Source organism: Numida meleagris, chromosome 1, assembly GCF_002078875.1.
Source record: "Numida meleagris isolate 19003 breed g44 Domestic line chromosome 1, NumMel1.0, whole genome shotgun sequence".
NCBI lineage: Eukaryota > Metazoa > Chordata > Aves > Galliformes > Numididae > Numida > Numida meleagris.
This window is the reverse complement of record NC_034409.1, coordinates 82,795,821-82,806,959: the sequence shown is the minus strand read 5'-3', so window position 1 is coordinate 82,806,959 and position 11,139 is coordinate 82,795,821. Positions and strand designations below refer to the sequence as shown.

Genomic DNA, 11,139 nt, shown 5'->3' with positions numbered 1-11,139 from the left:
TCTGACGTGTAAGAGCAGGTTTTGATGAAAGTGTTCTCTGCAGTAGTGTTCTCTGCGCTTGTTTGGGGTCACTCTGGATCTAGGAAGAATTAATAATACATGACTCCCTCTCATCTCTCACCCGAGCCTTGAAGAAAAGAGGAGGAGACGTGGAGTGAAGGAACCTTATCTCTGATTGCTTCCATCAGCTGCAGAGGTATGATCTTGAGGGCTGAAGATTACAGGGGGACGGGAGAGCTGGGAATCTGAGTAGCTGACATCCTCTTCATGTGGGTGTGCAGTTAGATTCTGCTCAGTCACCTGTCTAGGGAAAGGGAATCCATTTCTTTAATGGCTGATTTAAGTGTGAGGTTTTGCTTTATGCCAGGAATACATGTGAACCAACCTTGAAATGCTTTTTTTTTTTTTTTTTTTAAATAGGGGTTGAGAGCTGAAGTTGAAATAATTATTGTTGCTATTTAAAAAAACACGGTGAAATCATGTAGGAAGTTCGTACTGAAGACCTGACTAAACTCTGCATATCCTAGAGCCTGTGGGAAGCAGGTTCTATGCATAGTTGTCATGCATCTTAATTCTGATCATGTACAATCCCTGCTGTGTTAAGATGCAGAGGCAAGTTTGCCAAAATGGAGATTAAAAGCTGTGCCTTGATTGACCAGGATCTACTTTCGCAGCCTTTTCAAAGCTGCTGCTGGCGGGTTTTATATGTTCAACAGAATATTGGTGCATATGCGTAAAGTGGATGCTTTGAAGTGCCTGTCTTTTGCCAACACAGGCTTGAGTACTGACTGCTTTAGCTACCTAACTGAGAACCAGTTGTGTACATTTTGTTTGCAAATCCCCTAAAATTCACAGTCAGTTGGTATTGTTTCTGAGTGACTCTGAGTAGATCTTCCTGGAGACTCCTAACACAGCCTCCTAGGACAAGGTGCTTAGAACCCGACCTGCCAGACCAAATAGGGCTGAACTCATGTCACCTCTTGAGCTTCGTTCACCAAAGTGGGTCACTACACATTCTCACTCATTCTTTCCCTTTGAAACTCCAGGGGAGGATTGCCCGTTGCAAACTGGATCTTAAATCATCACATATAAGCGGTTGGCCATTGAGAGTGCTGCATTTCTTTAATCCTCCGAAGATGAGCGTTCCGTTTTGCTGCATATTAGTATAGAGTCGGGGTGGTGGGGAAGATGTGGCAGCTTGGAAGAAATGGGTATATAACAGCTGCTGTGGTTTAGGAGGCAGACCCTTGTGATGGCCTTTCATTAGTGATGATTGTTATGTATGTGGCAGACACCAATTTAATGCAGGAGACCTGACTCAAATGGTAAATTGTTAATTTTTCTACATTTATTTTTCAACAAATAATTTTTCAGTTCACATTACGCTCCATGGCGTGTTTCTTAAGAGTCCCAATACAGTGTGTATACCAAAATGCTGAGAAAGCACAGGAACAGAAGGCTGCTGGAATAGATAATGCCACTGAGTGGAGTGATGGCACCTGGCTTCTAGGGGAAAGACTCCTTAGGGTTTAACTTAATGTAACCATTAATTTCCCTATAGGTGGCTGGGGCCTCTGAACAACACAGCTGACTAACCCCAGAGAAGTCAAAGGAACATCAGAAAGAGGACAGCTGCGGGAGAAGGAGGATGGCTGAAGGATGGCTGAAGAAGGAACAGGTAAGGTGGTTTGGGGCAAAAGTGGCTAGACAGAACAAGACAAAAGCTTTCAGCTGTCCTCCTTTGTTGCAAACTGAAGTCTCTTTTTGCCTGTAGATCCACCTTTTTGGTCGTGGAAAACTAAAAGCACAGAGGTAGAGGGTGAACAGTCGTGTGCTTCTTTTTGCTTCCCACTTAAGGAAAATAATTGCCATTTGCAAATTCTTGGCTTTTTCCTTAGAAATTGAACCACTAAGGTGCCTTCCTTCCAAGAAAAAAATCTCTTATAAAGCTCCTTAAAGCCATCTTTCATCAGTTTTCTAGTCTCTTCAGCAAGAGCAATGCAGTAGGGCACATGTCCCATGCAGCTGGAGGGAGCTGGCCTTTGGTAGCAGTAATGCATGTAGATGTTCAGCAATACAGGTACCCGCATTCTGTGACACTATGGACAGAAAAGCTTAATTATTACAACAAGTTTTCTAACCCTTTACGATTGACTCCCCTCAGCCTTTTCAGTAGAAGACAACTAGAGATCAAAACTAAAGCCAATTCAGACATTACATTCAGGAAGCGGAAACAGAGCAAAGGTGTGGTGACACATGAATTGCTTTAACAAAACAGTAACATCGCTTCAGCAATAAGCAGGAATTGTATGAAGAATCTAATACAGATATTCTGCTACAGATTCTCGTATAGTAATAATTCTGTTTGACTGCTTCTTAACATTAAGTAGTTCAGAGCAGAACTTGGCCTATTTTGGTTAGTATGTTAAACTTTAAGCTTGCCCGGTTTGAAGTTGGGCGTTTAAGAAACTCAGAGTTGTTTATGTATAGATGTGAAAGAGTCATATTTCTAGAGCATCTGATAATTCAGTGAAAAGTTCATAATACTAAAGCTGACTTCAGAGGATTTTCAGAGAGAACATTGTTCCCACCTCTCTCCATCCTACAAAAAAAGCCTCCGAAACTTAAAAGCAAAACAAACAAAAGTATCTTAATACAGTTATGACTAAAAAGATGACTGAGTTGATTTCACCTCCAGCTTTATCGTAGCTGTTTAGAACTGTAAAATAAAGTTGTGCTTGAATCAGTTTCAGAATTATACCAATAAGTCATTCTGTTCCTAATTAATTATCACAGTAGCCTGTGGAGCAACCAGGAAGGGAATCCTGAAGATGGAAGCAGCAGCTGCTGTGCCACTAGAACCTTTCCTGTTCACCCAGCTTCACTTTTTCATCTCTATGCCATAGAGATCATAACGCTTCTGGCTTAAAATAGGAATTTGTTGACGGATTTCTGCAAGTTTCTTCAGATCTGGAGGGGAAAGAAAGAAAGAACTATTAGCACAGTGGTCAAAAAGGACTTGCTGAGGCAAGGCAGGAAGAGAGCAGCTTTCATGGTGATTGAGTCTGTAGGGCGCAGCAACTGGGCAACGAGGAAAGAAACCTCATCTTCACTCTTTCCTAAGGTGGCAGCTTCCTCATAAGTAAAGAAGCAGGAATAGTCCAGTCTTGCTGCTACTTGCTCTTTGCTCTAGCAAAGGTTGAGAAGGGATGGGAACACTGCATCATCTGGAACTGGGTGAATAAGGCCACAGACATTAAAAACAAAACAAAACCCTGTCTCTTTAGTCTTAGGCTGTGTACTCAAGAAAGCAGGAAAAAAACCTACACACTTACCGATATCTGTGTAGATAACTGTTTCCTCAGCCCCAGCTTTGGCTATGACTTCACCCCTGCAACATCAAGCACATTTGTTCACAGCATTAATGCAAGCTCAAGGCATCAGATCAGCTGCTGCTGTTTGTATAAAAGGGAGTTTCTACCCTTGATGTCCACAGCTGTAGACACAGGGCTGTCCTAAAAATAGCATCATAATTCCTAACTCTGTGTGCTAGAAATAGCTTTCACACTTTACACGTGGCACGTTTTAAATGTGACATACATACATACTTACCATAGCACCTTTCTGAAGATCAAGAATAATCGTAAGAGCAACTATGAGAACCAGTATATGAACATGGAATATACCTCAAGGTGAAGGAGGCAATTTCACTAGGAAGAACCATCTATAGCAAAGATTAACACTTTCTCCTTTTAGATCCCACCAGCTTTTAATAGGAGTATACATTTACACTCTTATGTGTCCCATTAGGAGCTGTTGATGTTCAACATAAGCTTTCTTTGCAATTGTCTAGAAGAGTAGTATCAGTGGAATGATTTATCTGGAAGAATAGTAACTGCCAGAAAACTTCATGTTTACCCAATTACCCATGTGCAAGGGGAGAAGTAATTGCTGCTTAAGTTAAGTCAGAATGTCTCATCTAGTTGAAGACATCCTTCTTGTTCATTCTTGTGTCAAAGTGATGTTCTTTGAGCAAATTAAATACCTATATAAAAAGTTAAGATGGTTCTGTTCTGCACAATTATTCCAATACATAGCACATAAAGCAAGTTGAAAGGGGCAGCAGCTTAACTAGTGCTTAAACTGGCTACAGTGCTTCCAACATGAACGAGTGCTGTTAAACTAGTTTTAGTTTAAAGCTGGTTGGCTGAAAAACAAAAAGAATGTTTTTTTAAGAGTGCTTGGAAAAGTGGGACTGAAGTGAGACTCAAACAAAACATTTACCCGTTTCATTGTTTTTTTCCTGAACTCACCATGGATTTACTACAGAGCTGTGTCCCCAGGCAATGTAGGATGCTTTTTCATCTCTAGCAGGAGATACAGTAGCTACGTAGACTTGATTATCGACAGCTCTGTGTTCACAAAAAGACAGGGGAAGGGAGGGAAGAAAGTGAGTAGGCTTTTTTTTGTTTTCCATACCACCAATTAACCAAGCAGAGGAGAGAGAATTCCTGCTGAAGGATGAGCTGTCCAGGCTCCCAAAGACTTCCCAAAACCTGAAGTGACATGAAGGTTAGAGACAGCAGGAGGTAGAAGGAGTGTCGGCCACCTGCCCCAGAGTTAGTGGACAGGAAGAATTACATGTTAATTCAGTACGTGGTAAAACTGATAGAAGCAGACCAGGTGATTAATACTGCATAGTCAGGAGTCTCAGGATCTATTTTTGTCTGCATTTAAAGCAGCTCTGACATCATTATTGCTGTCTATTGGCTGTTCTGTGTAGAAGTTTATTTGTGAATGGTGCTCATAGAGCCATGGGGAAAAGATCTTTCTAAGGGCATATCTGCAGAGGGAAGAGCAGGAGTGAAGGATAAGCAGCTCCTGCTTCCCTCCCTGACAGCACAATCATTTTGGTGGCCCAGGCAAGGCCTGAGGAGTTGTGCAGCTGACAGCAGCGGGCTCCTACAACAGAAACAGTTCTGTTCCACACACAAACTCCCTGCTCAGTTACTTTGTTCTTACCGTCCCCTTTGTAGCAATTCCCAATGAGCAGGTCCCGTTGTCATATTAAAAGCCCCTGGATATATCAGCAGCTGACAACCTACGTTAAAAGAAAATTAGAACCCAGCCATCGTTAAGGGGAAGAGGGTTTACCCTAGAGTGACTCTACACATTGAAGGTCGAGGTCGGTTTTCTTTTTTTTTTTTTTTCTCCTGACTTTTGTCCATAGTGGAAACAAATGGGGCCCATCCATGCATCACACAGATGATTACGCCAGCAAAGTGCTACGATACATGGCAATGCATGGGGCTACATACATCTCCACGTAGCAGAAAATGACTGTTACTTTACTCAAGGAGAGTAGATATTCATTTAGATAACAAAGTCCTGTCCATAAACTGCATTTTGCGTTAACAGGCGATAAGAGCTCCTGATCACACTTAGGGATTTCTCAGTACTTGTTACCCTGACACAGCCCCCTTTGTTTCAGGTCTTAGGGCTAAGCACAACCCAGCCTTACCTTTCTGTCCATAGATTTGAGCCAGCTCAGCAAATCTGATGTCATAGCAGATGCCCAGGCCCACTTTACAGTACGCTGTTCTCAAAACACCAGAAATAACAATCATATTACTGTCAGGAGTGCAGAAAAGAGAGAGAGGTATCCCTCTCTGATTGAGCTGCAAGATTTTCAGTGATAAAGAAAGCATTCCCTGCGCTGCACAGACCAAAGCTACAGTTGCATACTTTCTTAGGGCATGCACATTGCCAGGAGGAGAAAGTCACCATGGGAGTCAAGACTTTTAGGAGAGCTCAGTTAATGGGCTATGTTAATTTCTGAAGGTGGGGCAGGGGTAGCTGTCCTGTTTGAATCTGATGTAGTTGATTCAAGAATGTTGGGATAGGATTTACAGTTGATTGCGTCCCTTACAATACCATCCTCACATGAAACAATGTACCAGCGTAGCAGTTGGCTACATGTATTTCTTTCCCAAGCCATGTTTTATAAACACTGTTTTATAAACATAACTTCTAGTAAAAGACAGTAACTCATCTTGAACAAATCATTAGGACCATTGTTTGTCACGGGAAGTGCCGCCATGTATGCTTCATCCCCTTTTACTCTGTTCTTTTTCAATCACATTGCCTGTCTTAAAATGTTCAGAACTAACCCCCACACTTAGAACACGCTTGGAATATATCTGCTGGTGTTGCCAAATGGCAAATATAAATCTGACAGTCTAAAAATCCATTCCTGGGGAGAAATGAGAGGGAAGAGAGCTCGGCAATGACTCTAGGATTATTGTGGCAGTGCTCATAAAAAGAAGGTTTGTCTTATACTCACGAGTATCAAACACGGAGAAACTATCCCCTGGACTCAGCGTTTCAGACTCCTTGAACTGCATCTTCCCAGGAATATTAATGTCAAACAAATGAATCTGTAATTACAATATTATGAATAACAATAATTTCTCCACTTGGTGTATGAGCCTTTTCCTATTTGGCACATGTATGCTAGCCGCTGTAATCTGGATTACTCTTTTGTCAAGATCCCAACTAAATATTGCTTACAATTACAAGGGCTTCTAAAGATGATTTAAAGCAGTTTTCTTCTTTACAGAAATATACATGTCTAAAGTTATTTTGGGAAAAAAAAAAAAGAAAGAACAACTGAGCATACAAACCCTGCAACCTAAGCGAAGCACCTGTCAAATGTCATTTTTGTCAACACTGCTAATACTGGCCATGTGGATGAGAAACCTAATAATGGTACTCTACCATCTTACCTTCCTGTGCTTTGCCAATATAGCACCATCCGGACCAAAGACGATACATGTATTGTACAGCTTTCCACCATCCTCTTCTGGAATGGATCCTTTATAAAGCAGAGAACAAAGATTCACCCTGCTGTATTCTACGGAGTTTTGATTCAATTGCACAAGTAGACATTGCCCATTCTCCCCTCAGTGAAAGCAGTCACAAGGAATAAACTACCTCCGACAAGATATATGCTGCACTCCTTTGCAACTTCTGAGAGCTTCTGTGTCGATTCTCCAGGGATCTTCTCTGCGTATTCCTTGAAGTATTGGGTTCCATACGGAGAATTAAAGCATTCCTACAGTGAGAAAAGAATTACGATAAAAATCTCAAAACAGTGGAATTCTTGTGCTCACCATCACAGCACGTTTTCTTCACTTTTAAAAGGCATACTTTTTTGCTAAGAACAATCACTTAAACACCATTTCCCCACAACTGAACTGTACCTTTTGTCCTAGAGGACTCTAGTTAAACATTTGTTGTCCCTCAGACTGAGGCATGTAATCTTTAGACGCTAAGATTAACAGTGTTCTGTGTGGTACTTTAGAGACCCACCATGGCCACTTTCACTTGGCCTTATGTTTCCCAGCTCTGGGAGGATGCGAGAACCACTTCCCTCTGCAACCTCTTTTTCTCCCCTAAGGGAGTTACAGCTGAAGGCCACAGATGGGATATCCAATAGCACAGGCGACAGAACTGAACCAAAATTAGATGGAAGTTGTTTTGGCTGCATATACTGACACTGGGCCAGCAGTGCTGGCCAAGCCACAGCACAATTTGCAGGTCCACAGAGGGAAGCAAGTCTCTGCAGACTGTCAGAGCTGCTCCCTGGGCTTTTGAAATCTGGACAGCACTTCAGGGAAATGAAAGCACTGCCAGCTGCCCCCGCCTACATCTTGCTGCTTTTGCTGGCAGTGCGGGTGGCACTGAAACCACGGACTCAGGAGAACAGGTGAAGTTCTGTACAAGCTGCAGCAGTGCATGGGGCTGTGCTGGAACGGGACTGCAGACTGCACAAATCACCTCACCCTGTGCTCTCCAGAGTGGGAAGAATGCAGGGACAGACCTTTGAATGGCTTTCAATCACGTTCTAGAATAAAATGGATTCTGTTGTTATTCCTTTATCCATAAATATTACAAATTGTTTTTCTTCCACATTTTTCCAGGTTCGGAAATCAAAAATAATTAACACATGAAGGCTAACGTCACAAAAGAAATGGTCGCTGGACTGTGGAAAGGTGTAGGCCATATGCTCAGTGTGTATTACTTCTTTATGCAGTGTGACTTCAAAAGTGATAAGGTGGAGAAGAGAATATTTTAACTCTTAGTGTCAGTACAAAGTTTGCCTTCCCGAGCAGAAAAACCGTGCTGTTGCTTGAGAGGTTTTACTCTATGAGCAGAAATTACCATTGGGAAATGGAATATCTCAACTAATTAACTCTGTAATACAAATTCAATTGTTTGTACACATGACAAAAGTAGCAAATAATAGGTAATGTAGGAGGCCCAGACAGAACAATCAAAGGTCATTTTTGCAACAGAAGAGCTGTGTTAGCACAAAGAAGAAGGGAAGGCTGCTAAAGGTTTTGCCTGTGAGAGCAGAAGGGAAAACATTCTTTGTGTGAAGCATTCAGACCAAAAGTTCACCCAGAAAAGAACTTTGCGCTCCCAAGTCAGATGCTGCAGGGCACAGCACACGTACCCCCAGGAACAGAGGACAAAGCTCCTAGCTACGCTGGGGAGATCACCTCACTGACACACAGGAAAAACCAGATGGAGTCCAAAAAGTAAACCAGAAGCAATCAGAAATGTTCTCATCGAGTTTCCACACAACGATGTAAAAGAAACATGTTTTAATCGTAAGCCAGCCAGAAACAAGCTGCTGGAAATGCCTTATGTCTGTTTTGTTTCTGATCAGCTGTTTCATCTGCAATAATTATGAGAAAGACAGTCACTGGGTGCCTGCTTTCCTTTATCTTTGTATCAGTATTCTTTATCTAAAAATTACCTTTCCCTGCGTTGTGGCACAGGGGGCTTCTGCAGAGATTTAAACCACAGGGTCAGGAATTCAGAACAAACCAGACAGAGCTGATGGTGTTGCACAGGATTTAAACCAGTACGATCTTGAACAGAATCTTGTTCCATAAAGAACAACAAGATTCCATTTTTTCCCTGTTTTGGAGCCTCATACAGCATCCTCAAACATATCCAGAGAGAAACAGGAATAGATAACACATGGTTAACAGTAGACAGAGGTTTGCAAGAGTTTGAGGTGCAGGTGTTTCAAATCACAATGTAAAATGATACTAGAACTTTTTTTAATTATGTAAATCGTGATCTTTACTCACAGGCAGAGCCACAACTTTTGCTCCTTTGGCGGATGCTTCCCTTACCAGCCCACAGGCTCGCTGGAGGTTGTCCGATTTGACAGCAGATACATGGAGCTGAATAAGTGCCAGGCGGAAGTCTGATGGCAGAAAAGAAAAAAATCACCCAGTGGGATTCTCCCAGGTGAAACGTCAAAACCTTAATTGGTTAACGAGTGTGTAACGGAGTAAATCTGCTTGTATATGGACACAGATGCAAACCGCTTCCAGCTCGCTCTGCAGCGAGCGTGTGGCTGTGGAAACAGCCTCCTAGCGCAGGGAGCGGCACGGGAACCACACAGCCCATTGGCACCTGGCTCGGAGAAGTGTACCAAAGAAGTGTACTACGGCGTACACACAGACGCTAGGACAGGGCAGTGCCCCTGCCACTGCTCACGTAGGGCACTGCAAGGGCAGGCACCAAAGGGAGATTGTGAGCTTCGCACCCAGCACCCAGGAGGGCTCCGTCTCCCAGAATGCCTCTAGCAAGCCAGAAGACCTGATAACGCCAGAACCCAAACGCGGGAAGAGTCTGCTTCTATCTTTTAGTCACGCCTAGCCAGGGAAATGGGCACGAGGGGCCATCAAACCATCCGAAGGACGCATTTCCCGATCCCTTCCCTACGGTTCCATTTCCAGCTGCAGGTGTCGGCAGCAGAGGGGGTGCCCGCAGCCCGGCCGGCTGTGGCCAACCAGGAGCGAAGCGCAGCAGGCCCGCGGCAGCTCTGCGGGCAGCTCCGTCACGGAGCCGGTCCCAGCCTTGCCGAGCTACCCTTTTCAACAGCCATTAGTAGGGCACGCCCGTAGCGATGCCGGCCCACCCGCGGGGGGAAGCCCAGCCGTGCCGCCACTCACTGGCCATGGCTCCGCGCGCTGCCTGCATCTCCGGCCGCCTGCCTGCAGGGGCTGCTGGGAAGGGTAGGCCCAGAGTGTGGCTACGGCGCAGGGCGGAGCAAACCCCGAGCAGTAAAATGGAACCTCCCTTCAAAAGGAAAGGCGGGATAAAACGCTGCCGCTTACCCAAGGGTACAAAGAGACACGCTGTGTTTTTTCAAGTTTCAAACCGGTGTTACCTAGAGCCTTCAGATGAACCCAAAGGAACAAGGTGGCACGCGGTCACCACCCCTCCTTCCCCAAAAGGGGGAAGTTCTCAGCCACCGCGTTCCTCCCCACGCAGCTGGAAGGAAAAGCTACACCCGGTGCTAATCCTCGTGTGTAAAGCCTAACAGGAACTCATCTGAAAGAGCAGCAATTATTCTTTACTTCTGCACAAACTCTCACACGGATCAGAATCTATTAACCTGTGAGAATTAAAAAGACAGAGGTACCAGTGAGCACAGAAGCACTGACCCTGGCTTTGAAAGGCAAAGCCGTGAGTTCCCAGCTGCCAGGGAAGCTTACTCTGAGTGTTCCTTTCCCACGAGGGACCTTATTTCTATGATCAAACAGAGCTTAAATCAACTAAAAACTGATCAATGCAGCAGCTGTCAGCAACAACGCAGACACCAGCATGTGCAAAATGGAACAAGAGCCTCCAAACCTCTGGCAAGTGACTTCAAAAATCCCTGAAGATGAAGGAGACTCCAAGTGGCACACTGAATATTTTGACATTTTCTTTTTAAAAGCTGTCACTCCAGTACTATAATTGCCTGTGCAGCAGTACAAGCTTTGTCACTAGCACACTAACTACAGAAGTAGTCTCTAAGATGTGGGTATAAAATATCATAATTATTCACGGTTGGGACTGAGCTTTGTAACATGAGCAGTCTGTTGATAATTTGCATCTAACTTGAACATTACAAATCATAGAATCATTAAGGTTGGAAAAGACCACTAAGATCATCTAGTCCAACCATAAATAATTAACTTCTTAATGGCCTGCAATAAATCTCTGTAGAAATGTGCAAAATTGACTTCCTGTAGCTTTAGCTACTGTAAATCTAAAAGACCTGTATTT

General features: G+C 43.7%; 1 protein-coding gene across 1 annotated transcript; it reads right to left on the bottom strand.

Annotated features, from left to right (window-relative positions):
• On the bottom strand, nt 1,327-10,141 carry NIT2 (nitrilase family member 2). Its single transcript, XM_021399933.1, has 10 exons — nt 10,038-10,141; nt 9,165-9,283; nt 6,994-7,114; nt 6,786-6,874; nt 6,344-6,437; nt 5,522-5,596; nt 5,023-5,101; nt 4,314-4,412; nt 3,336-3,391; nt 1,327-2,970 (listed from the first exon to the last, which is right to left on the bottom strand). The coding sequence occupies exons 1-10, from the start codon at nt 10,063-10,065 to the stop codon at nt 2,882-2,884; spliced, it is 849 nt and encodes a 282-aa protein (XP_021255608.1). The 5' UTR covers nt 10,066-10,141; the 3' UTR covers nt 1,327-2,881.